The sequence below is a fragment of the Papio anubis genome, chromosome 2 (assembly GCF_008728515.1).
Source record: "Papio anubis isolate 15944 chromosome 2, Panubis1.0, whole genome shotgun sequence".
Taxonomy (NCBI): Eukaryota; Metazoa; Chordata; class Mammalia; order Primates; family Cercopithecidae; genus Papio; species Papio anubis.
In genome coordinates, this window is record NC_044977.1 from 173,754,515 (window position 1) to 173,781,643 (window position 27,129).

The following is a 27,129-nucleotide window of genomic DNA, read 5'->3' on the forward strand; positions in this document are numbered from 1 at the left end:
TAAGTAGTGTTTTGTAGTTTTCAGGGCATAGGTCTTGCACATAATTTGTCAGGTCTATACCTAAGCATTTCTTATTTTCGATGCTATTAAATAGTATTTTTATTTCAATTTCTGATTGTTTGTTGCTAGTATATAAAAAATACAATTGACTTTTGTATATTAATCTTGTAGTCTACAACTCTCCTAAAATTTATTAGTAATGGCCTTTTTATTGGATTTTCTCCATAGATGATCATGTTATATTCAAAAGAAGTCCATTTTACTTCAATCTTTCCAATCTAAGAGCCTTTTGTTTCTGTCTCTTGCCTCATTGACCAAGCTAGAATCTCCAGTGTAATGGTGAGTAGAAATAGAGTCATCTTATTCCTGATCTTAGGGGGAAAGCATTCTATCTTTTGCCATTAAATATGATGTTAATTCTAGGTTTTTCAAAGACATGTTTTATCAGGTTGAGGGAATTCTTTGCAATTTCAAGTTTGGTGAGAGTTTTTGCCAGGCATGAATGTTGGATTTTGTCTAATACCTTTTCTTTTTTTGTTTACACAAACAAAATGTATTTTGTTTAAAAATATAATTTACGTATATATACACCCACACAGGGGAAATAACAAAATGTTAATACTAGTTAATTTCTAGAGTTGGCATATTAAGTCAGAGGGGTATTGATGAATAGATGTAGTTTATTAAATTTTTTCCTGTATTTCCTAAGTTTTCTATAAGTAACTTCTACTTTTTTTTTTTTTTTTTTTTTGAGATGAAGTCTTGCTCTGTCACCCAGGTGGGAGTACAATGGCCTGATCTCAGCTCACTACAACCTCTGCCTCTCAGATTCAAGCTATTCTCCTGCCTCAGCTTCCCGAGTAGCTAGGATTACAGGTGCCTGCCACCACACCCAGCTAATTTTTGTATTATTAGTAGAGGTGGGGTTTCACCATGTTGGCCAGCCTGCTCTTGAACTCCTGACCTCAAGTGGTCTGTCCGCCTCAGCCTTCCAAAGTGCTGGGATTACAGGCATGAGCTGCCACGCCCAGCCTGTAGTATTTTTATAATAGAAAAAAATGTTATTTTAAAAAATATCCCATATGCTTTCAAAGTAGAATAAATTCAAAATATTTACACTTACTCATTTTCATCTTCACTGTCAAAAGAAAGGAGGCTACTATTTTTTATTTGTTTTTGTGAGTTCTTTTTGACTGAGTCCTGATTTATTTCATCTTAATTTGTCTTCTTTTTTGAGCTTGCCGTTAAACCTTCTGAGGGATGCTTGACTGGTGCTTCACTGGTTTTTGATATGATTCTTCCCTCAGCTGGAGCTGGTTCTTCATCTGCTTGGGCGGCCTTTATTTCTGCTGAAATTTTCATGACTTCTTCAACTGACAGGTCTCCCTTTTTTAAAACCACCACTTGAGGCTGTTCATCTTTGTCACTGTGATCCTTATTTTCATCTGGGAGATGAGGCTGGATTCTCTCGGTCTCTACGGTGGGCTTCTCCCTACAGCCAACCCACTCCTTGAAGTGAGCCAGGAATGCTGGCCCGGCTGGCTGCCCATCTTGTCTGATGCTTTTTCTGCATCTATGTAGACAATAATAGTTATTCATTTTTAGTCTATTAACATGGTGAATGACATTGATTCATTTTTTAATGTTACATCAAATAATAATCTCTATTGTTTGTTGCTAGTAACTTAGGATTATTATGATCTTTTGATAAATTTATCCCATTATCATTATTAAATGACCCATTTTATTTTTTAAAATCTACTTTGATAGTAACATAGCCACTCTAGCTTTCTTTTAATTAGTGTTAGCATGTTATATCTTTTTTGCCTTTTAAATTTTAACCTGTGTGTGTCCGTTTGTTTATTTATTTATTTTGAGACAGAGTCTCACTTTGTCTCCCAGGCTGAAGTACAGCGGTGAGATCTCGGCTAACTGTAACCTCCGCCTTTCAGGTTCAAGCGATTCTTGTGCCTCACCATTCTGAGTAGCTGGGACTATAGGTGTGTGCCACCACACCTGGCTAATTTTTGTGGTTTTAGTAGAGATGGGGTTTCACCATCTTGGCCAGGCTAGTCTTGAACTCCCTGCCTCAAGAGATCCACCTGCCTTGGCCCCCAAAGTGCTGGGATTATAGGTGTGAGCCACCATGCCAGGTCCATGTCTTTATATTTAAAGTGGATTTCTGAAGTGGGAGGATTGCTTGAGGCCAGGAGTTCAAGATCAGCCTGGGCAACATAGTGAGACCCTGTCTCTACAAAAAAATTAAAAAATTGGCCGGGTGCAGTGGTTCATGCCTGTAATCCCAGCACTTTGGGAGGCTGAGGCAGGTGTATCACCTGAGGTCAAGAGTTCGAGACCAGCCTGGCCAACATGGTGAAACCCCATCTCTACTAAAAATACAAAAATTAGCCGGGTGTAGTGGCAGGCGCCTATAATCCCAGCTATTCGAGAGGCTGAGGCAGGAGAATCGCTTGAACCTGGGAGAAGGAGGTTGCAGTGAGCCGAGCACGCCATTGCACTTTAGCCTGGGCGACAAGAGCAAAACTCTGTCTCAAAAAAAAAAAAAAAAAAAGAAAATTAGCTGGGCACGGTGGTACTTTGTTGGTTTATTAGCTATAATTCTTTGCTGTGTTATTTTAGTGGTTGCTTTAGGGTTTGTAGTAAACATATTTCTCCTATGCTGGATGCTTCCTGCCCTTGAACATCTGACTCCAAGTGCTTCAGCTTTTGGACTCTTGGACTTATACCAGTAGTTTGCCAGGGCTCTCGGGCCTTTGGTCACAGATTGAAGGCTGCACTGTCAGCTTCCCTACTTTTGAGGTTTTGGGACTCGGACTGGCTTCATTGCTGCTCAGCTTGCAGATGGCCTATTGTGGAACTTCACCTTGTGATCATGTGAGTCAATACTCCTTAAGAAACTCCCTTTCATACATACATCTATCCTATTAGTTCTGTTTCTAGAGAACCCTGACTAATACAGTTGGGTTTAAATCTACCACAGTTATTATTTGTTTTCTGTTTCTTATTCATTTCCTTTTTCTTCTTTTTGTGCCTACTTTAGATTAATGGAATATGTTTTATGATTCTTTAACTTATCATAGTTTGCCTTCAAGTGATATTATATTATACCACTTGATGCATAGGGTAATAACTCAATATGCTTCTGTTTCTCCCCTCCCAGCATCTGTGCTATAGTTAGCATGTATTTTACTTCCATGTATGTTATAAACACCACATAATTGGATGAGGGCTGCTAGAAAAAAAAACAAATAAAAATAAAGCTAACAAAAGCTTTTATAGAAGAAAAAAATCGGCCGGGCGCGGTGGCTCAAGCCTGTAATCCCAGCACTTTGGGAGGCCGAGACGGGCGGATCACGAGGTCAGGAGTTCGAGACCATCCTGGCTAACACGGTGAAACCCCGTCTCTACTAAAAAATACAAAAAACTAGCCGGGCGAGGTGGTGGGCGCCTGTAGTCCCAGCTACTCGGGAGGCTGAGGCAGGAGAATGGCGTAAAAACCCGGGAGGCGGAGCTTGCAATGAGCTGAGATCCGGCCACTGCACTCCAGCCTGGGCCACACAGCGAGACTCCGTCTCAAAAAAAAAAAAAGAAAAAAACCTAGAATATCTTATTATTTTTGCTTTAAACAGTCAATTTTCTTTTAAAAAGATTTTAAAAATAAGAAAATAAGTATTTTATATTTACCCATGTAGTTCACATTTTTAGTGCCCTACATTGTTTAAAGTAGATTCAAATTTCCATCTGGTGTCGTTTTCCTTCTGCCTGAAGCATTTCTCTTAACTTTTTTTTTTTTTTTTTTGTAGCTTACGTCTGCTGATGATAAATTCTTTTAGCTTTTGTATGTCTGAGAAAGTAATTTTAACTTTGTTTTTAAAATATGCTTTCCTTAGGTATAAAAATCTAGGCTGACGGTTTTACTCATTCTTTCAGTACTTTAAAGATGTTCCAATGTTACCCAGCTTACTTATTTTTTGTTATCATTTGTATTAGATTGGTGCAAACACAATTTCGGTTTTTTCATTAAAAGTAATTGCAAACACCAAAATTACGTTTGCACCAACTTAATCTAATATGTTTGTTCCTTTGCCCATAATGTGTTCTTGTCCCCCTGACTGTTTTGATGTCTTCCCTATCACTGGTTTTAAACAATTTGATTAAGATAAGCCTTGGTGTAGTTTTCTTTGTATTTTTTAATTGAACTCTTTAGATTGGTGGATTATATTTTTTACCACATTTGAAATTTTTGACCATTATTTTTTCAAATATCTTGTCTGTACCCTTTTCTCTTTCCTTTCTTTGATGCACTCCAATTACAGGCATGTTAGTCTGCTTGAAATTATCCCACAGCTCACTAAAACTGTTTATTTTTTCTAACTTTTTGTTTTTGTGTGTTTTATTTTATATCCTTTCAATTTCTATACCTCCAGGTTACTAATCTTTTCTTCTGCAATGTATAATATGCCACAGATCTCACCAAGTGTTTTTCAGTTTCAGACGTTTATAGTTTTTATCTCTAGAAGTTCAATTTGGTTCTTTTAAAAATATCATCCATGTCTCTACTTACCATTCTCAACCTTTTTTCTAGCTTTCTGAACACATGAGATATAGTTATAATAACTATTTAACATCCTTGTCTACTAATTCTATCATCTGTCACTTTGAGTTGGTTTAGATTGATTTTTTTTTTTTTTTTTTTTTACCTTATTGTGGGTCGTATTTTCCTGCTTTTTTGAATGTCTGGCCGTTTTTGATTGGCTACTATACATTTAAAATTTTTGCTTGTTCTGTGCTGGTTGTTATTTTTATTACTATACGTATAACTTGAGCTTTCTTCATGGATATAGTTAAGTTTCAGTTATTGTTAATAAGCCTAGTTAGATAAAACCAGAGCAGCGTTTAGTCCAGTACTACTTTAGCTCACTACTGAAGCAAGACCCTTCTGAGCTCTTTTCCTGATACCTCATGAATTATGAAGTTTTCCACTTGGGTGAGTGGGAAAGGGGGCAATCCTCAGTCAGTGTAAATACTGGTATTAAATACCTCTCATCCAGTAGTTCTCAGCTGGGATAATTTTGCCCCATAGAGGGCATTTGACAATGTGTGGAGACACTTTTGGTTGTTACAACTGGTGGGGGTAGTGCTGCTGGCATCTAGTTGGTAGAAATTAGGATATTGCTAAATATCCTACAATGCAGTTCCCACAATACAGAATGTTTTGCCTCCAAATGTCAACAGTGCTGAGGTTGAGAAATCCTGCCTAATCCTGTGGGCTTGGGGTATTTTCTTCACATGTGTGTGCTGATCAACACTCAGGTGGAGTTGAGGAAGACCCTATTCAGTTCTCCAGATTTTTCTTTCTGTGCCGGTCTCTCCTCTCTGGAACTCTGCTCCAAAAACTCTAGCCATCTTGGCCTCCTCACCCTTACAGTTTTGTCTCCTCAAATCAAGAAGACTGCTGGGCTTTGTCCAGGCCCCCATTCCCACTCTAAGCTGAGGCCTGGAAACTCTCCAGGCAGTAAGTTGGAGAAATATTAGGCCTTTCCTCATTCATTTCTCTTCTTTAATAGATTACTATTTTACATTGCCATATATATATGGAAGCCATATATATATATATATATCTGATTTTTAGTTTAGTTTTTTTTTCAAGCAGAAAGTTAATTCATATCCCTGTTACTCCATCTGGTATTAGAGCAAAAATCTGCTGTTGACAATTTTTTTTTTTTTGAGACAGAGGAGTCTCGCTCTGTCACGCAGGCTGGAGTGCAGTGGCACAATCTCGGCTCACTGCAACCTCTGTCTCCCAGGTTCAAGTGATTCTCCTGCCTCAGCCTCCCAGGTAGCTGGGATTACAGGTGCCTGCCACTGCGCCCAGCTAATTTTTTTGTCTTTAGTAGAGATGGGGTTTCACCATGTTGGCCAGGCTGGTCTCAAACACCTAACTTCAGGTCTGCCTGCCTTGGCCTCCCAAAGTGCTGGGATTACAGGCATGAGCCACCGCGCCTGGCCATGCTTTTGACATTTTTGAAATTCAATTAAAATCATAGCATTGCTCTAGATCAGTGGTCAAAAGCTTTCCATAGCTAAATCTTTCTCACAGGAGTATTTTGATTATTTAATTTTTTCAAGTAGGTTGCCAAAACTGAAAAGTAGGGGGATTTTCACATAAAAACCCAAAATTTTCAGCTATTCTTGAAACATCCTCTTGGGGAATCTCAAAACAACTTGAGAGTACTTAAGAGGGTAATCTTTAGCAATCCAGACATTGGAGGGTGATAGGTGGGCTGGATTTCTTCTTCATTGCCCCCAAACTTCACCCTTCATTCTTTTCTATCATGCCCTGTGCCATCCTGCCTCCTCCATACAGGAGGTTGACCTCTATGACTGTATCAAGAGATTGTTTAGCCCTTTGGATTCTCACTGGGTTCAGCCAAACAGGAGCACTGGCAGGGGATTTGAGGGTGGGAGGAGAGAGTCTGGCCTCCCTCTTGATGGTTTACCAAAGGTTGGTTAAGTTCTTCCTAAAGCTGCAGCCTTTGTCAAATGGTCTTGTCCACTCCACTCTCTCTTTGGATCTGGCAACCTTGCCTACATACAAGGAAGCTGGCAAACATAGAGAAACCAAATACCTAGTGGACCTTATTGCCAGCCTAAGAATGTGATTTATATATGTATATATTTTTATCCAAAACTCTGATGGGAAACAGGGCATTGCAAGGCTTGGAAATGCTTGCTTGTCCTTTTCCAGTGAGTTTGTTTTTGTTGAGAGGGAAAGAGGAATGGGAGAGAGTTATTTTGAGACATATATCTCCAGATTAAGATTTAGTTGTATTTCTAGAGACTCTCTTCTATTTAAATTCTGTTTTTCAGATATGTGTTTCATCAATGTCATTAGGATCACCTTCCGTAGTCTAGTCAATTCACAGAATCTGTTTTGACAGCTCTGAACAGAAGAGTACCTAATGGAAATATTAGATACCACCTTAACCATTTTTTCCCAGTTGTCTTCTGCACTCTGTAATCTCAGCTTACAGTTATTAGCCCTGGGGAACAAATACACACTCCCACATACAAGCATATCTACACATTTTTGCACACTAATTCAACCCATGCTTCTCTGTGCTCTTCTATAACAGCTATGTAGTCTGTGTCTGTGGTCTTCTAAATATTTAGTGATGAGCACAGACTGTTGGTTAATTTTATCAACAATCGTCTTTTCAGCAGAGGAACTTGAATCCTGAAAGAAGTAAAATGCCAAAGATCATTCTTGGGTTTTAGATCTGTAAGATAAAGACAAAACTGTCCTGCCAAGATTAAGAAAACCAGCAAATATGTAGGGTGAAGAACATATATTCTGTGGATTCACTACCCCAAAGCTATATAGGCCAAAGTGTGCAATGAAGAAGGCACCACTCCATGATAGGCTTAAGAAAAGGCTGAGTGTGGTGGCTCATGCCTATAATTTCAGTGCTTTGGGAGACTAAAGTGGGAGGCTGAAGTGGAAGGATTTTGAGCCCTGAATTGCAAGATTAACCTGGGCAACATAGTGAGAACCTATCTCTACAATTTTTTTTTTTTTTTTTAATTAGCCAAGTATAGTGGTGTGCACCTGTAGTTCTAGCTACTCGAGAGGCTGTGGTAGAAGGATTGCTTGAGCCTACAACTTTGAGGCTGCAGTAAGCTATGATTGCACCTGAAACACGGTCTCAAAAAAAAAAAAAAGAAAGAAAGAAAGAAAGAAAGAAAGAAAATAGAAGAGGAAGAAGAAAAAGAAGAAAAATTAATCATGGATACATTTGAATTTCAAATATTGTTCATCCTCTGAAAAACATAAACAATAATAAAAACTATCCTTTCAAATTTAATGTTTTCATGACTAAACATATTTCCCAAGCCTCTGAAATATTGTATGTCCAAAGTATAGGGTCTAACCCATGATACACTGCCAAATCAATGAGTTCCTCAAGGGGCTTGGCAAACCACAAAACCATAGTGATACTTGGTTCTTGCCTCTGTATAGTGGGGTTTATAGAACTAGAGCAGTCTCTAAGGTGCCTCCCAGCTCTCCAATTCAGTAACTCAAGGAATGATGACTGATTTAAGGATTTAGGAAGAAGTTTTAGTCAAGAGAAGGCTATATACTTATGACATTAATATTGAGTCATTTCAAGAAGAAATGGTGGCAATCTAAGACCATTGCAGGAAACATTCTGATTGCCTGAAGGTTTGTGGAATAGTCTACAATTTAGTGTCTGGGACGAGGAAGGGAACAAGATGGTGGCAATGGTATCTACATGTTCAAATCTACCCTTGTTATTCTTTGAATTTCCATGATGGTCTCTCTCAGTAACCAACTCCATTCCGGTTCTAGAAGTTCTAGGCTGTGAATTGTGGATAGTAACTTGGACTTTCCCCACACCTTTCTCTCCCTCAGATTCCTCCCTCAATCCTTTCCAAACGAAGTGGTAAGAAACCACTTCTCTTGTCATAAATGAAATCACTCCCCTCCCCGCTTAACAACCAAACTGTTTAATAGTCCTTTTTTTTTTTTTTAGCACTTATGATTTCCATATGATGCTCCTCCTTATGAGTTATTGAAATACATTTTTAAAGGGATTAGGAAATTGATAATTTGCCCTGCGAGTAGAAAAGCAGATGGAAACCTACTTTATCACTTTGTTATGCATTGGTTTAATGTGATTTGTTAGCAATTTGGGGCATATTAGACTGTTTTAATAAATATGTTTCATCCACTAAGTCTTACCAATTTATGCATTTTTTCTATTTTACACTTAGACTTCGGTGTCCCATGTTCCCCAGAAGGCCTCTCTGCTTTCCTGTGATGATATATAAAGAGCAAAGATCTTGGCTTTTTGGCTTACTCTGTTTAATGTCACATTCAAAGTGTCATTGAGTAAAATTTTCTCATGTATATGTAATTGATAATAATGGCTGTACTGGAATTTACCTCCTTTGCCAACCTCTTAATGAAATAATGGGTCTAGCTGACAGTCATCAGTGTACAATGACATGCCCCCAAAAGAGACAACTCAACATGATGAGCCTCCTCATGGAATATTACCACCTATAAAATATTATTACTAAAAAAAGTGGAATCTGGATCAGATCGCCAAAACGCCACTTTGTTGGAAAAACAAGAATCAGAGGACTATGTTAACACCACAGAACTGCAATCAGCAAAATCAGAACCTGGAAAACTAGATAGAACAAATGCTCCAATTTCTTCAATAAATTGCAAGGAAAAATAAAAGAGAAAAGTTGAGAGGGGAGAGTTCTAGGTAAGAGAATTAAGTGATACATCAATCACATGTGTGGGACCTGTTGGATCCTGATTAAAACAAACAACTGTAAGGAATAAGCAAACAAAAAGAAAAACAAAAACAACTTTATGAGACAACCAGAAAAACATACCTGAATATTTCCTGATATTCAGAAATGATTGTTGATTTTGTAGGTGAGATAACATGACAGTTTTATATATATAAATATATAAATAAAATATATAAAATATTTATATATACATAAATATACAATATATAAACTATATATTTATATATAAATATAAATTATATATATATGAGATATCTTTTTTTTTTTTTTTTTGGCAGAACCGTTCAGGACCTGACAAAGCGGCTTTAGGAGTGGAGGAACCCTCTTCGGCTGGGGAGATCCTTACTCTCCATGGCCACCAGATGGCGAAGGCTGCCCGCGGCCCAGAAAAGAGACGAGCCTGCAGTCCCGCGCGGAAACTGCTGCGGTACCTGGTGGCCAAGGGCAAGGCGTGGGGTCCTCCTCCACGCCAACTGTGTGGGGAAACCTGGGTAGAACTCAAAGTTACAAAAGTCACTGTGCAAGCCCTGCTGTGCATAAATGCATAAATTGGTAAGACTTAGTGGATGAAACAAATACAGGTTCAGCGGCGGTCAGAGATCCATGTGACGCGGGGGCACTTTAGGGACCATTGCTGAGGGCCTGGTTAGCATTTGGGCAGCTGAATCCTTCCCTTGGCGAACTCCATACGTGCCCTCGGCGACACACGGAGGACTCCCAGCGTTGAAGAAGTGGGTGGATGTGTGTGTGCGCGCTCGGCCACGTCGTGTTTTCTTTTTCATTTAAGCCGTAATAAGGAGAAATTCGATGACCAGCAAGGCCGGAGTCCTATCGTCTTGTTGGGGGTGACGGGGAAAGAAAAAAAAAAAGGCGCCTGTAACTTCAGGCTGTCCAAGAATCGCTTAGCTCCTGCGCCCGGAAGAAAATCCAGCGCCCGTAGGGTCGGGCGCGCGGGAAGCCCTGAGAACCCCAGATGTGTGCGCTGAGCCGAGGCCTCTGCAAGCGGCAGGAGGGAATCTGACCTCCGACATTCTTTTCAAGACACGCGCCGGTGGACCGGGTCCTGGGATTGGCTGACTCCCGGGCTGGACCTTCGGGGTTCGCATATTTGAAAGTGTAAACTTGAGGAATAACGGTGGGGTGATGGGTATTTTATAGAATGGGACTCAATCTTGCTCAGCAACAGATTTTTCCAAATTCCCTTTTAAAGACAGCCTTCCAGAACTTTCGAAATCTTCGCGGGATGAAAGCTAAACTTTTGGAGTCGCTGTGTAGCCGGGTAGAAGACACCGCGGCGCGAGCCGGAAAGAGAAGCGACACAGTGTCCAGGCGAATGGGAAAGGAAATATTTTAATTTTTGTTCCTACTGGTAGCTGAATGTCGATAAAAATCAAAGGGCATGCGGGAAAGTTTTTATTCCAGAGCGTTTCGATGACACCCGCAGAGATTTAAAAAATTACATTCCTCCCCCTCCGCAGGTTTAATTCGGAAAGAAGAGAATGCAGAGAGGGAAGACGGTGAGTCTGCTTTCACCTAGGTTTAAAGCCAATCAAAGACGGCTGTAAAAAGGGAAACCCGGACCAAAAACAGATTTGGAGCCTCGAAATTCTCCATTGAGGGTTTGGAAGATAGGTTGCTGCACACTTGAAACCGGCTCCAAATCCGGGCCCAAACATGGGCTGAAAATATGGCGCGCTAAGCTGCAGCTTCCCCTCCTCCCAAGTTCTTTCTGACTCTTCCCGCCTTTCCCAGTTTCCCTTCCAGACGTCTGCGGCTCCCCGCTCCACCCCCAGGATAGCTGCTCTACATCCCAACAATTCACAGCTTCTACACCCAGGAGGGGGAATTCTGGAACCACCCAGAGCGAACTCGTGCCGGGGCGGGCTGGGGACCGGAGGAAGGTCCTGCTCGGAATTCTCCCCAGAGCAGAAAAGAATTCCAGAGGCTACATGTGGGCTGCTTTTCCCCCTTCTTCCTTTTTTCCCTCGCAAACCAACAACCAAAAAGTGTTTAGTGATGGAAAGAACACCAGTGGAAAATGGCAAATAACAATATTTCGAACTCCGAGTCAGGTCCTCTTTGCTCTGCTTTTTCCTGTTTCATTGCAATTTATTGATTTCATTGTGGTTTTTTTGTTTGTTTGGGGCAAGAACGGAGATGTGAACCAGGACGAGCCAGCAGACCCCCAAGCCAGTATCTCCTCCCAGCGCAGGGAACACCGCCTGCACCGGTGCATACGCGGGAACCCTGGCGGAGAATGTAAACAAACCGGGCGCCGAGCCCTTGATCTTTATTTAAATAGAGGCTTGTTTATCGGTGTCATCCTAGGAGGATTAATTAGATACATCTCTTCACAATTTGGTGTCTGACACTCCATCTTAGGAATGCCTTATCACAAGGTGTTAATTGGGGCCACTCAGCCACTTACGTTTCTATTAAACACTGTGAGGGACTTTTCACAAGTACCAGGTTCTTTTTACTGTACGGTGCAAAAATATACAGGACCTGAAATAGACTAGGGCCAGAATCTGCTTTATGCCGGCAGTGATTAGCACTTTGGGGCTTTCTAGAGGGCAGAAATAGGAGAGCACTGTTTTTGAAATTCCATCGCATCTCCCAATATTCGGCGGCTGGATGCAGATGTAAGGGAGCTGTTGGGGGTGGAGGGAAGGCGCTGACCAGGATAGGCGGGCTATGAGTCTCCCTTTCGGAATCTAAAGCTGTCATCCACAATACATATATATTAAAAAGCACATCTTCAACGCTTTTGTCCCTGGCTCCCTGGTAAAGTTCGGGGCGCCTTTGCCAAAGTGTTTTGAGCAGGCCGTTCGGAAACGCGGAGCAGGAGTTGGAGCCCCCAAGGTCACGGGTGGCGCGGGAAGAACTCAGGCCCCAGAGGGATGGAGGGGAAGGGACACAGGACAATCGAGGTACAAGGCCCTGGCGGTCTTAATTGGGCGCAGAAGGGGAGGAGGTCCCGGCTGATTGCTCGCCTCCCAGCAGCTAATCCTCTTAGCAGCTGCATTTCCGCGCTACGCAGTTAGCAGAATGACCCTCCCAGCCAGACCTTTACCCCGGGAGGGTCCAGGAAGGGGCTGGAAGTTTTGCAATCTGGGCCTGAAGCCGTCTGCAGATAAGCCTGGCGGGACGTCTGGCGTGGGGTGGGGGACAAAGGAGACCCTCCACCCCACTCCTTGGTTTGACTCTTTGGACCGCCCAGGGTTCAGTCAGGGGATGGGCTGTCCTTCGTCTTCCCGTGGAGCGTGTGCCAAATAAACGGAACTAAGCGTAAGGTGAACTGTTCCAAGGTCACTGTTTGCAGAGCGGCGGTGCCCGGAACGACTGGAATCCTCCTTTGTAAGTGCCACGCCCGTCCCTAGCCTGCGCCTCAGTCCGAGTCCGGGCGGAGTTTGACTGCAGCTACCGAGGCCGGCAGCCCGCGGCGGCGGGTGCGCAGTGTCTGGGTTCAGAAGAAAGCCGGAGATGGGCGCAGAGCTGTGTGCAGCCCCCCGCGCCGCCGCGCCCCACGGACCCGGAACTGGTGGGCGCTCAAAGGGCCACGGGGGTTCCCAGGGAGCCTACTTGGGCCTAAGGATGGGTGGCCCCAAGTAAGCCTAGATAAACGCCCAGAGAACTAAGTGGCCAGGTGCCCTGACAGAGCCTGGTCTCCAAGAACCAGGAGCGGAGGTTTTCGAGGCTTGGTTAAGTCTGCTGTGGGCAATCAGCAGCAGTACTCCCTCCCCCGCTCCCCCTGGCCTTCCCCCCCACCGCCCCCCGCCAACACCCATTGTCCAGACTTCCCAGTGGGGTGAGGAAATAGCCCCATTCCATTTCAAGGAAAAAAGAAGATAAACAAAACATCCCCACCCCCGCATGACTACAGTATCCAGTTAGAGATTCTAGAGCCTTCCGTGGAGGTAGGGGATGGGTAAGGCCGTGTTAAAGCTGAAAACGATGGAGGAAGCAAAATGAGATCTTTAACACAAAGATGAAAACCCCAACAGTACAGAAGACAGAGCTATGCCCGTTCCCTTATTGAACCACATTTATTAAAAATGACTAAGACTGTACATAAAAATCCAAGATCTCTAAAAAGCCTATAGGAGCTGCGGTATCAGGTTTTAGTTTCTTCACATTACCAAGTTAGGGAGAGGGGATGGCACAAGAAGAGGATGAAATAAGAGTTTTCCTTAAACATGGTTCAAGTTAGTACAGAGTAGCTGAATACATTCTTAACTATCTAAGAAGTAAACAGAATATTCCCAAATATCATGGGGATGATGAAACTCTCCCCTTGCCCCTGCAGCTGTTAAGTGATTTGCAAATTCTTTACAAAGCCAAAGCACCAGTTTTACATTATCCCAGACATCTATGTAGACTATTTGTACAATATATACCACATTATTCTACAGTGTATCTAAACACACAACTGTACACTTTTAAATTCTTTTATTTTTTTTGGTGACTCCTTCCCTTGCTCTCTCCGGAGTCCTACTGGCCACCCCAGCACACAGCAGAGGCCTAGCAAGTCTCAAGTGAGGCAATCCTGGACTAGGACAAACATGGCTTGTTCCAAAAGCCGGGGGTTAAGGAATCAAAGTCAGGTGAAACCATCACTTTCACAAAAGCTTTTCTTGACTCCTGGGCCTAATATCTTTTGCCCCTGGCAGAATGTAACAGAAAAATGTCTCCTGCTGAAACTGAAGGCCCAGCCCTCTTTCAGAAGCAAAACACCTTAACACTCGGCTTCTATTTGCTTAAGAATTTACAAATAGAAATGAGAATCAAAGGTTTTAACTAATTTGATAGCACTGGGCCCTCAATGTTCACAGCCTGCTTCTTTGAATGGTTAGTGTCTCTCCAATAAATAAATACAGAACCTTGGATACCCTTTGAATTTTAAAATACCTTAAAGTCTTCCATTAATCTTATTTTTTTAAAATGCTAGGTTTGTTTCAGTTACCTGCAGCAATCAAAAAGCTTTGGCACCTTCTTTTAGAGAATTGCACAAAACAGGATGCATCAAGGTGGAAGGCAAACATCTTTTTGGCAACCTAGGCAAAGAAGACAACAAAAAACACCACCAAGTCCATCTGCAAAAAGTTAGCTAATTTTTGAGGTTAAAATAACTCTTTAGGGTGTTGTGTAAAAAGCGTAATACCCTCCCATGCCTTTTGAGGTGTCTTTACTATATTCTTCAGCATTAATGTCCTCACACTTTATGGAGGGTGAATTTTCATTACTGGAGTTGCTAGGAGACAGCCGCCTTCGCTTACAAGCACTGGTGTATACTCCTGAATCATTGGAATCTAGAGATTTGATGGAAGGGGGTGTCTCTATCCAAGAAGAGCCAATTTCCTCTTTCACTTTCTCCTTGGAGAGCTGATCTTCAGAGAACACAGTGGGGCTTGTTCTGGAGGTCCATGGTAGTCCAGCTGCCATCTTCCTCTGGTAAGAACCTCGACCTCCCCACCCTGCCATTGCAGGAAAGGTTGGGTCGGGGTAATACCCCAGGGCATGGGATGTCTGAAGGGGCAAGGATTTAATGCCATATGGGAGCAATGTGCTAGAAGTATATTCAGATTCATAGGAACCGATGTCTAGTTTGTTGGTCCCAGGTTGTTGGACAGGAGTGACAAGCCACCGCTGGGGAGGGTTGGCCACCTCTTCGCTCTGTTGGGGTGAAAGGAGGCCGTTGGTCTGTGGCACGGTTCTCTCGCCATTATAATAGCGGGCTTGAGGTAAAGTGTTGACAAAGGGCTCTGGGAAGAAGGACTGAACGCCGTACCGACCTCCAGGGACAATCTGATGGGATCTAGGAGAATCCGTGGGAGATGGAGTTAACCTGTCATTTTCTGAAGCGGTGTACATGCTACAATATAAAGAGAAACACTTAAAAAAAAAAAAAAAAAAAAAAAAACCCTAATGTTGTCCCCAAACAAACCACCTCCCAGAAATGAAAAAGGCTTGCGTTGGTTATCTGTACTGAAAGTGCTGGTCTGTTGGGCTAAAAGGACAGAGGCAGGAGATGCAGTGGTCCATTTACCTGGATGCTTGGCTTACTGGGAAAAATTTCCCACCATGTGAGAAAAAGTTTCCCCCTAGGCATCAAGTATTTAAACTACAGATAATCTACCTTTACTAGTCCTAGAATATGAAAAACTGAGATCAAACCTTCTTTGTCAATGTGATGGAAAAAACACTGGCTGTGGTGGTAGAAAACTCAGATTTTAAAAACAGCAGGGCCTTGCTGTTTCATGTTGTGAAATTACATTCTCTTAGTTTCAGTTTTTTCTTATGTTAAAAAAAAAAGTGGGGCTGGGAGAGAGTAATAATATCTCCTCTTGGGAGGATGAAAAAGTGGATCAAATGAAAAGAAAGGTATATAAATGCAGATTGTTAAAATTTCAAGTCTTCACTGAAATGCTAAAAAAAACTCTTCATTTTTAAGTCCTTAACGTTTCTTCAGAGATTAACACAACCCTTCTGAGAAAATTCTAAAGCAAGATTAGTAAAGGAAAAAAAATTGGGAAAATAAAAATATGTAAAAATCCCAAAGGTCAAAGCTCTTCCTAAAATATATTCTCAGCAAAGTGCCTGTTGATGTATGTCCTGTTCAGAGATGATCATGCAAGTGCGGATAAAAGCTGTACTTACGAATCGTAGTTGTCTCTGAAGCCTTTTGCAAAGGGGTTATGATCAATCTTTAGTTGAGTAATCTAGATAGGGGAGAAAAACAGTCATTGAGTGCTTTATCATGCTGGACCTTAGCTTTAGAGATTCTTGAGATGTTTGGGACACTCACGTCGGTGTTTTGGTAGGCAGTCACTGCAATGAATTGCGTTTCTGAGAAGGTAAAGGTCTGGGTCTTTGAGGGCTCATTCAAGTCCTCTACGCCATCCTCTGTAACTTCAACAATATGCAGTCGGGGTTGGTATTTGTGTAAGGACTGTAAGACTATCATCTGGAAAGAGTACAGAAAAAAAGTTGCTAAATCTAAAAAATCTCTTAGTGGTTCAACAAAATTAGATTTTGACAAATTATGTATTTTGGCATGGGACTTCTAAACGCTTCACACTAACAGCTTTGTTTATTGCAACTTTAAAGGTTTCATTATTACCCCCTCCACTTTTTTTTTTTTTGAAATTTAAAACATAGCTGGGTGTGTGGTTTTGATAGATATGCTTTCCTCTTGGTTTCCTAAATTCCCAAAATACTTCGGTATTTCTGTTCTTAATAGTCAACTCACTGTTATTGAATCCAATAAGAAAGTGAAGATGAGAAAGGTCAAAAGAACAAAAAAGTTTAGAAATGGGCGAGCAAACAGGTCACAAATGCAAATATTATAAATACAGTGAAAAGAGTAGGGACTCTTATTAGAAAAAAGACTTATAGTCAGAGCCAGAAGATACCCCCTCCTGCTCTGTCACTCTACCTGGGTGTTGTTGTTATTTGCGCCTTTGTTATTGGTGAGTTTTAATTTCCCAAATGATATCTCCTGTCTCATCCAGTGGGAACCAGTATTAGGAGACTCTGGGTGAACATACATTTTGTTGCCTAAGAGAAAATGAAACAAAACACAAAACCCAAGCATATAGGGCTGTTTACAAATGGGGAAAGGGGAGGGATGTCTCTTAGCTATGGGCAAGATATAAGAGCTAGACTTACAGCTGGTCTCCCAGCAAAAGTTGCTTAAAGAGGCCAGTGGAGACCAGCAGGACTACATCGATATCCCTCCCAGGCCCCTGTGCTTCCAGCCTTCCTTGCACTAGGGACTCGCCTGAATGGCATTTCAGAATTTAGAAATGGAGCTAACAGGAGATGACTCTTGAAGGTCAATTTGGGACCTTCTAAAGCTGTAAGGGCAACATCCAGTGGAAGAGAGTTGGACATTTATGGGTGAACAAAACTTTGGCTGGGCTTTCTCAGGTAAACATTAGAATCCCAGGAGCCCTTCCCACCTGGAGAGCTTATGACTACTAGTTTCTTAAACGTAGGGATGGGGTGGGGTGGGGTGATGTCTTAGTTAAAGGTTCTAAATATCTATATATTGGCAGACAAGAAATGTGACTTAGCAAATTCTCCTCTCTGTCAAACAATCAACACAAAGAAACTCATACTAACACCTCTAGGCCTCAGAATGGAAGGAAAAAAAAAGTGCTACATTTAAATGTGAGTTGTCTGAGTCGAGGGTTCCGATTTCTTCCCGCCCGTTCCTCCCGGGACCGAGTTTCTTCTCTGCTCACCCTGCATGTTATTGTCGGCTTTGCCACAAGTCACCCATTTGCCCCCTTGGAATCGCCAGTGGTTGGGGTCCGCCAGCACCACCTCTACGAACACATTGTAGTGGGCGGTGGGATTGAGTCCGTTTATGTTGAAGCTCAGGAAAGGAAACATGCGCCTGTGCAAGGGAATAGAACCAGAAAAATCGATTTAAATTGGGATGTCCTAGAACGGGCCCAGACCCCGGCGGGTTCCCCAGACACCTGGGATAGGGTCGGAGCACATCTAAAAGTTTGCAATGAACAGAAGGCTGGTAGATCAAGTGGTCTGAAACTATGTAAAATATTTTTGAGTTGGCAACTCTTGGAACCTTTCTCTCTTTTCAAAACAAAACAAAACAAAACAAAAAACAAAACACACACACACAAAACTTGTTCCAACATTAGTATATCCCAAATTCGCATGCTTCTGAACGCTCATATTCTCGGCCCTTTCAGACGCTCATTACAATTTTTCTCCTAGAATGCTAAAAACTACTAATTTTTAAATGCACCATTTAAAAAAGTACCAGAGAACAATATTAGGTTATTCTTGTTAAAAATATATATTAAACTTTAGGCTAAAAGTCCCCTTTGAGTGCTCCTCTCTCAGTACCCATCCCTCCCTTTCCTCAGAAGTAGCCAGTGTTAGCAGTTGGATGTATAGCAGAACTTTCTCGCGCACCGAACCCGAGCCAGGTCTGGCTCCAGGGCAGGTCTAACCACCTACTCGGACCAAGCTTCCGAGGCCGGCGCTCTAGCCCTCACGCCCACCTCCTGGAGACGCCCCGTGGAGACCCTGGCGCCTAAAACTGCGGGAGCCCATCTACTGCGCTCAGGTGGTCAGCTCTTGAGCCTTCCCTACCCGTGGCTCCTTGCCTGCCTGCAGGCATGCACCAGCATACCGCGGAGCAGGAGGATCTAACGAATCCAGCTTGTGTACATGCCCTAATTTCCATTTCCGCCTCCTCCAGGTCTGTTCAGGTGAGGATGATGGGAGGGAAAAGCGGCGTACAGCCGTAACATCGGCACCCTGCAAGAGCCGCCGGTGCGCTGACAGAGAGGGACACCGCATTGGAGATGCGGTGTCTACGGAGATTTATTGCGCGCGGTGAAACACTCTTAAGCACGGCGCGGAACGACTGGGTTTAGCTCCCTCATCCCGGACCTTCCCCAGGACCACACGTTCATTTATCCCCGAACCCAGGGGCCCCTCCACGCTGCGCTCACCTGCCCTGTTTCGTAATGATCATCTCAGTTTGGTGGCGGTGGAATTTGAGCCACAGAGGCCGGTTGCACAGGTAGACGTGGGCACGGAAGCTAGAACCTGGAACCCCCAGGCCCCCCAGTCCTCCGCAAGATCCCGCCGCTGCGGCTCCAGGGTACGGCCCGTAGAGCGGAGCCCCCTGGCTGTACTGATAGGTGCCCGGGCCGCCGCCCCCGCCGCTGCTGCCGCCCGCGCCACTGCCCGCGCCTCCTGGGCCGAACTGCGCCCTCCCGGGTGGGCACACAGCTGCGGGGAAGCCGCCGGGGGGCAGCATGGAGCCGTAGGGGTAGCGCGCCCCGTTAGGAGCCGGGTACACAGGTCCGTGGGGCGCCCCAGCCGCTGCCTGGTACGGGAAGAGTGAGCAGGGCGCAGCCAGCTCCGACCCCTGAGGCCCGGGGGACGGGAGGTAGTAGCGCTCGGAGCTCAGGCTGTCCATGGAGTAGCGCGCAGTGGCCGCAGCCGCGGCGGCGGCGGCGGCGGCGGCGGCTGCAGCGGCAGAAGGCAGCTCCTCCTCCCCGCAGGGGGAGCCCTTGCGGCCGTCCGGGGGCCCCGGCTTGGCCACTACCGCAGCGCTGGCAAATGCGTCCCCGGCGTCGGTGTCACTAAGCATGGCCGCGGGGGCCCCCGCGCTGGCTGCTGCGGGCTCCCCGCTCACCGCCTCGCAGGAGAGACTGCCGGAAAACTTCTTGGACGCTTTGTCTAAGTCCAACTTCTGAGGAGAGGGGGCCGCGCCGGGGAGGTGGCCGGCGCTCCCGCCGCTGCCGCCTCGCGCACTCTCCAGCGGGTAGAAGTGCGCGCCAGGCAGGTTCACTGAGCTCACCAAGAGCTGCTCCCCTAACTGCATGCTTTGCAAAGCGCAGACGGCAGCTGGCTGCTTCCTCTCCTCCCGTGGCCTTATTATAAAGGCAGGATGGGGGAGCCAGCGCCCTCTTCCGAGGGGAAGGTAACTTCCCCTTCCTCCCGCGCCGGGGCTACCCACCTGCCGACTCGCGGGCCGCTACTGCGCGCACTGGCGCGCCCTGAATCCAGCGTCCTTTCCGGAAGGAAAGCGCCGTGAGTTGGAAAGCAGGAGGTGGAAACTAACCCAGAAGCCCTCTCCTTTTCCTTCCTCGTACCTCTTGCTCCTCAGGACCCCCACCTTCCTCCCAGACTCACACGCTGGAAGAAGGGGACTTAGATCTTTGTCCCCATCCACCCACTAGCCCGCGCCTTTCTGCCCTTTTTCGATTGCCAAAGCATCGGTCAGGTTGACCACTTGAAAACTTATGGGCTGTCACTAGCTGCTTTATATATTTGCGGCCAGGGAGGGGCTTCGCGGCCTCACAGCCCGGAGACCCTCCTATTGGCTGATGGAGGTGACACTAATTCAATTAGGCATTTACTAATTGGATCAAGTCGCCTGCTACTTTCTTTTCCTTTAGCCTGATTTTTTTTTTTTTTTTTTTGATACTGCGTCCCGCTGTGAGAATCAATCCTGGTGTCTGTAATTTCGCCGGAATTTAGGGGGACAAGTTTTGGGGTCTCCGTAGCGGTATCCATCCTTGGCACATTAGTCATCTCAGCCCTCTGCTGGAGGAATGAGATGGCTGGAGCAGATTTTAGAGGCCAGAGAAAGCCTCTTCAAGCGCCCGTCCCGGAGGCTGGGGAAACTGGGGCGAGTTGGAGACAGGCCCAAGGAAGTCTCTTTCCTCATCGGAAGCTGTAACTTCAAGGCACACCTTCCTCTTGTCGAAGGCGGAATCCCTGGCCTTCAACGCACAGGAGCCACTTTTTGTTTGTTCCCATCCTTTTACCCAGTGGGAAAGGTTTGTAGAGAGGAAACTCGCGCTAAGCTTTTGGGGTTCCGGGGGGGGCCAGAGCACATTGCCATCCTCTAGGACCTAAGCCCTCAGCTTCTAAATCAGAAGCTTGGATAGAGTAGGGTACTGGGGATAGGACAAGAGTGAAACTAAGCGAGCTAACACCCACTTGATACTCACGCCAACACACCTGCTTTCGGGGAGACAATCACTTTTATTCCCCACAACTTAAAATCCACGCTACTCAGTTTTCCTGATCCCGGATTCCGTCCCTTCACCACCATCTTCAGTTAGGCCTGACACCAAGAAACAAAGGTTCCCTAGCAGCCCCGCTGTTAGGATTCCCTGAGCCTCTACTCTGCGGCTAATACAGAAGGTAGAATAATTAGTGAAATAATCAGTTTGATATTGAATTAAACTCCAGCTGCTTGTTTCTTCGCTGCGTTTCCTCAGATAGAGTCAAGAGCGGGGCCGTCATATTTTATTGTTTCATTATTACAGAAGCGGGGGGCACGTTTCGTTGCGGATAAGGAGAAGCCTGAATATTCGCTGTTAATAAGCAATTACAGACGCCGCCAGTAATCGCTCCGGGAGCGCATTTTCCGGCTGAGATGTCGGGACTCTGCTTCCCCAACCGAACGCGATCACACGGGAAACTCTTCGCCCACAACAGATGAGGTGGCCAAAGGATTGCTGAGCGCGCACACACAAGTGTAGAACAGCGCGAAGCTTTCCAACCCAGCTTTCCAACCACAGCAGCACCAACATCGGCATGTCTGGGGTCTCCGAGAACGAGGTCCTTAATGCACTTGGACTCTCCAGGGCATTTATCACAGTGTGTGTGTGTTTTTTTAAATGTGTGTGTTCGCGCGCTCGCGCGCTGGCGTGTGTGTGGTGGTGAAACCCAGGAGTGCGCGAACATTTTCAGGGTCAAGGCACAGCCACAGGGGAGGGGGCAAGTTAAGACTAGTGGGCAGGGGCGGTGGCCTTGTAGGTCCTGGGCCAGAGTGGCCAGAAAGCTGGTATTGAGCGCGTTCTGCCCTGCGCTTCCTGCATTTCGTCCCATCAGTATAGTTCGTGTTTGGCACGGCTGTTTTGGTCACTACACTGTCCGTGCCTTCCTCCTCTGCTTTAGTGTTATTTTGACCCAAGGAAGTCTCGAACATTGATTGTTCAAATAGTATAGCGCTGTGAAGACTTCATGATTGTCAACGTGGAGATCCCGTGAGGGGTACGGGAGCTCAAGGAAAGAAAGGGGCCGCGCCGCTTGGGCGGTTTTGACAACTATCTATCCCTGGGCTGGCGGGTCCTGATTACTATTCGTGGGATCCTCTACATTATCCTTAACCTGAGTTGCAAGATGTCTAAGCGAAAACTACGGATGAGAAATCTCCCTAATGTAAGACCTAATCTCATGTTATTTGGAGCTAGGGTGGCCAAAGGTACATGACAGTTTTGTGCTTTCACAAAGCAAGAAACGGGCCTTGGTGTCCCTTCAAAATGCTTTTGACGCGGCCAGGGAAGCGCTTCTCGTGGCAAAGTGCCATCGCAGGCAACAGGCATCGTTCCGACCCACTCTGGCGCGAATAACGCGGGCCAGCTGTCCCCCGAGCCACATCAGAAAGGGCTGATTTTATTCCAGCCCCAGAGCAAGCTTTTGAAAGCGCATGAGTTCAGTATGAGCACCACCTAATTATTAAATATATATACGATGTGTATAATTAGAATTTGTATTGATTCTTGGGGGCAGGAAATTTTGGTTTATATCTACCCACTTCCCCCAAAAATCTATTATTTTTCCAAAGTTCAACATATTTTACTGGAGAAGCAAAGACAAATTCAAAGAGAATAAAAATTCAGTTTCTATAAAACTACTCTAGGACCCAGGATTTTTGGAACATGGAAAATATGTACATAATATTATATTACATATTGTATTACATTTGTAAGTATAGGTTACAAATTCTCTTTAAAATAAGGAAAAGCACTGTTTCAGCTACAGGCCTTTTTTTTCTGGCTGAAGATTAAAAAAATCTCATTTAATGGTTCCTCTGTGTTAATTAGCTAATCACATTATTATTATTATTATTATTACATTTAGAATATACTAGTCTAGAATGCCTGGAGAGTTACAGATGAGCAAGTCTGTGATTTCCTGCTTGAAATGGGCTTTCCTTTTGCAGGCTCAATATTACTTATAGCCAGGGGAAGAGACGTAAAAAATATTTTCATGTGTCCCAGCCACACTTTAAAATCCAGGCACTCCTTTCCAGAAGTAGGAATAGAAAAGAAAGCCAAAGCAGTGGCTTAAGTGAACATGTCAGGCAGCACCCTCCTTAGATTGGGTGGGCAAATAACAGAACCTTCCAGCCTGTTTGCTGTTTGATTTCAATTACACCCCAAGCTTCATGAAATCCAAATGAGACATTTATTGAAAGGTGCCTGGTTTTATGTGGCTCAACTGACAGTGTATTGGAGTACATTGAACAAAAACATCAACACTGGGGAGGAAACATGGAGACCCTTTGGAACCCCAGACCCAAATACCGGCTGGATTAACTCAAATCTTGCACCTTTCAGCCTGAGATGGAGCAAGCAGGAATCTTTAAAGGCTACCAGGAAGCCAAGGTCAAGTCTGTGTGTGAGCATATTAAAGATCTCACGCTGTATTGTTCTGAGGAATAATACCAACTTCATGCCACTGTCTTGGTCGAAGTTATTGCCAACTTGACCAGATGACCTCTTTATCTCTTTCTCCCCCTTAAAGGTAACTATTATCCATGCATTGATCTTTTAAAAGCAAAACTGAAAAGCATTTGGTTGGAACAGGACTATTATACATTGAATACATTTACACACATATGGATACGTTACAGAGGTGAGTTATAGATGAGTGCAATGATATATGGCTTACCTCTCCCCATGTGCCACCCACCCCCCACAACCAAGGGGGCCCATATAAATGTCCCAATAAATACTATTATTTTCACCCCCACTAAAAACGTGTTATCAAAACACTGTCCATGTTATTCAAACACTTTGTAAATTCTGAGCAGACTTGCTGCCGGTTCTCCTTTTAACCCTAGGAAAACATTCCAACATTAACCGGTCACCAGCGCTTCGCCTGGACTCTGGGAAAACGTCAATGGGTTTTTTGTGGTGAGTTGGTCCTTTTACTATTTATCTATGGCCCTTTCTTTGTTGATGTTACATTTTATTTCACCATCTCAGGTTCACTCTTTGGTCCTTTGTTCTCTGATGGCCAGATCTGCCACCTCTGCTGTACTTTCCAAAAAGGGAGGGAGCTTTAATCACCATTAGGTTGTTCATGTTTCATTGTTTTTTTTTTTTTTTTTTTTAAAGAAAATGTCCCATAAGATAAAACATCTTTGGCAAAAACAAGCAGTGTTGATTCTGCTGACAACAGCAAGATACTCCCACCAAAAATTCACTTTTATAAGAATTTTTAGAATTTATATTTCACCATGACACTAAAATACACTGACCAATTGCTTTACACAAAAAACAAAAACAAAAACAAACAAACAAAACCCCAAATCAGAGCTACAAATGTGTGACGTGAAGTGTTATATTAAACCCATGGTTTTTTTTCAATAAAAATGACCAATTTAAACTATTATCTTTGCTCTAAGTCTATATATCTATATTGCTAATGCACTTTGTGGTTCACTGTTAAAATATGAGGAGGTGAAAGAATCCTGAAATGGAAGTTAATAGATAAACACACTAATAGTTGCTTATTACAAAGATAAATTATCTTTTCCTAAAGACTGAATCAAGAATCTTTGGCAATAGCACAAAATCATGACTTACCTTTTGATGAAAGTATTTTTTAAACTGCTAATGAATTTCTGTATTTAGCTGCTGTTTTATCATCATCATCGTCATCATCTTTTTCTTCTTCCTCATCATATATATGGGAATATATAATAATAAGAAAAGCCACATTAGGCAAAGAAAGTAAAACACTCTCAAGAAAGTGTATTTTGAGAACGTTTAGCTAATTGTTGCTACGTTATACATGAAAGTTATACGGGGCTCCATCTATCTTGCTCATTTTTCTACCCTGAAAAGCCTGGAGCACAGTAGGTGCTCATCAGTTAAATTAGAAGATTTACTAAATTAGGACGGCTAACACAGGACAGTGTCAGGTCTTAGCCTTTATAACCACAAGGACTGAATTAATTTTTTTTCCTAAGAGAAAAAGAAAACAAAGATCTTTCTAAATTAATAGACTTGACATTTTCATCTTTTTCAGTCTTTAAAATATATCATTTTTAAGACCTTTTCTATCTCAAGGGTCTTACATTGTTGCATGGCTTTTATCTGTATGTTCATGCTAAGCTTCTTCCATAGCAAAATAGAAAAAAAGAAAAGTTAGTGCTGAAATTGTAGTACAGCTGTTAAGGGAAGCGAACACCAAGTCACCAAGGAGAAATGTTTACCTGAATGTATGTTACTAACAGAGTTGACAGTCTATGAAAATTAATGTTTCAACAGAAGGCACCCCTGTGATACAGGTGCAGCAAGATGTCTACACAACAGGTGGGCAGAACCCAAATCCTGTTGACCAAGGCTTCAATATGACAGGGGTAGCTGGAATCGCCCATCCAGACCCTATGTGAGAAAAGTAGGGAGAGGAAGTTTGGGTTGGGGGAATTACTCAGCAAAAATAAGTAAGCCCAGAAGATAACCAAGTGAGAAACAGTGAGAGGGAAGGAGAAAGGAAGGACACACAACAGGATGGAAAACCGACGCCGTCATTTCTTAAAGGTCTCCCTTTTCAGGCTTCTAAGAGAAAACAGAATCTTGTATTCAGAATTCTATGTATTTGTGGCTGTAACCTTTACTATCTTTGCGAGTCTGGGCAAGCTCTTCAACTTCTGTGTGCATTTTCCCACTTGTATAATAACAGCATAATTAATATGAAGCAATTAGAGTAGTACCTGGCACCTACATAGGAAGTCTTTCCTGCTACTCGCCATTACACTTCCACTGAGCTTACTTTTTACCCTTCTTACTAGGATACTGGAGCTAAATGAGGATGAATAAACCCTCGTCTTTTTCCTCCCGGGGATTCCCAGTCCGATGGGGGAGGCCAGGAGCAAACAGGTCAAAAGCAACTTGAACCAGGGGTAGGAAGCAGGAGTGAGTCAGTCAGAACCAAAGAGAGTCCCCAGTTACTCTCTAGCAGCTCTTTTTTATTTCCCCGCAAGGGGAAATCAAGTGCCCTCCCGGTGAGCTCGGCTGGGAGGTGCACTTCAAAGCGAGGCGGCCGGGGCGCCCTAACCAGGCTGTGCCTTCCGCCCCCTCCAGGCGGCCATTAGCATTCTGTTTTTCCCAAGGCCTCCAGTATCTCCCGCCACCCGCTGGGATTTTGCCGTTCCGGCCGATTACTTGTCAAAGAAAGAAAATAGGGTATTTAGCTCAGCTTTTGTTCTCCACCTACTTGGTTAAAGGCCTGACCATGAAGGAGTTAAGTGAGTAGTCGGAAGCCTCCCGCAGGGTTCTCGCTCCAGGAGAAGGCACCCTTAACTCGACGTCCAGAAAAAGAGGCCATCTGGATCCACTCGCTGTGGGTCCCTGCGGACCTCAGTGGCGGCATCTGCAAATGAAGGGGACAGAGCAAGTGCAGAGCAAGATCTACCGCAGAGAGCGGCTGTCGAGGAAGTCCGGAGGAGGCCCAGAAGGCCAAGCCGGCCTGGGCTGCTTAATCACTCGGCAGGGGCCGGGACGGTCCCTGGAACTCCCTCCCCCCACAGATTATGAAGGAGCCACAGTAAAGACGTATCCAAGGGGCAACAAAGAGCAGCTAGGATCATTTTCCCACCACTTAGGGCTGACTTTTCAAGAACAGAGTTTATCTGCAAATCCACAAAGGAGGAGAATAAGAAAAGCAGCAGCAGCTGACTTTGCTCTGCTTTACTTGTATAATCCTTTAAAAGAAACAGCACCCTAAACTGTTATAACCCATTTTACAGAAGACTAAAGCGATGCTTAGAGAGGCGAAGACCCTGGCTCAAAGCACCCAGCTGAAAATGGTAGCCTGGGGATGTGAATTCGAGCGGTCTGGGCTGCGGGGCTCCTAGTGGGGGGATTAAGTACGTGTGAATGGGGGCAGGGGTGGGTCGTTGTTTTCTTTGAGGGGGGTGAGGGCAGACGTAGGCTATGGAACGGGGACCCTGTGAATCTTCGGAGAAAGCCAGCGAACGGCATTTAGTGCCCATCTACAGCCGGTGGACCTTCAGAATGAGTCTCTGGAGGAAATTGGGCTCCATGACTCCGCTGTAAATCCCAACTTTGGGGTACAATCGGTCATCCATGCTTGGCATAATCACGACATGGGTTGTCCACTCTCTAAGTGCTGGGGCTGGGCCAAGCCCTTGGCATACATCATCCTATTTAGGCT

The 27,129-nt window shown here is 44.3% G+C and overlaps 1 protein-coding gene, 1 long non-coding RNA gene and 1 pseudogene across 3 annotated transcripts; 1 reads left to right on the top strand and 2 right to left on the bottom strand.

Moving 5' to 3' along the window:
- Positions 1 to 1,040: 1,040 nt before the first annotated feature.
- On the bottom strand, positions 1,041 to 1,891 carry LOC108584232 (annotated as a pseudogene).
- A 7,759-nt stretch (positions 1,892 to 9,650) lies between these two features.
- On the top strand, positions 9,651 to 11,435 carry LOC103882418. Its single transcript, XR_002520575.2, has 2 exons — positions 9,651 to 10,889; positions 11,125 to 11,435. It is a non-coding gene; the product is annotated as an uncharacterized LOC103882418 (long non-coding RNA).
- A 1,964-nt stretch (positions 11,436 to 13,399) lies between these two features.
- On the bottom strand, positions 13,400 to 20,158 carry EOMES (eomesodermin). 2 transcript variants are annotated; one of them, XM_003895198.3, is made up of 6 exons: positions 18,864 to 20,158; positions 17,619 to 17,773; positions 16,808 to 16,929; positions 16,178 to 16,336; positions 16,030 to 16,091; positions 13,400 to 15,187 (listed from the first exon to the last, which is right to left on the bottom strand). In XM_003895198.3, exons 1-6 carry the CDS (start codon positions 19,742 to 19,744, stop codon positions 14,506 to 14,508), a joined length of 2,061 nt encoding a protein of 686 aa, XP_003895247.1. In that variant the 5' UTR covers positions 19,745 to 20,158; the 3' UTR covers positions 13,400 to 14,505. The 2 variants fall into 2 exon arrangements, with proteins under 2 accessions (XP_003895247.1, XP_009200094.1); XM_009201830.2 differs by having other exon boundaries at positions 13,400 to 15,244.
- Between the last annotated feature and the right edge of the window lie 6,971 nt (positions 20,159 to 27,129).

Excerpts from the sequence above, each read along its gene's own strand:
- EOMES (XM_009201830.2), bottom strand. The coding sequence starts at position 19,744 with ATGCAGTTAGGGGAGCAGCTCTTGGTGAGCTCAGTGAACCTGCCTGGC. Across the intron at positions 17,774-18,863 it reads ATCATTACGAAACAGGGCAG|GCGCATGTTTCCTTTCCTGA; the intron begins GTGAGCGCAGCG and ends TCCCTTGCACAG. Across the intron at positions 16,092-16,177 it reads CTGCCTACCAAAACACCGAC|ATTACTCAACTAAAGATTGA; the intron begins GTGAGTGTCCCA and ends TCCCCTATCTAG.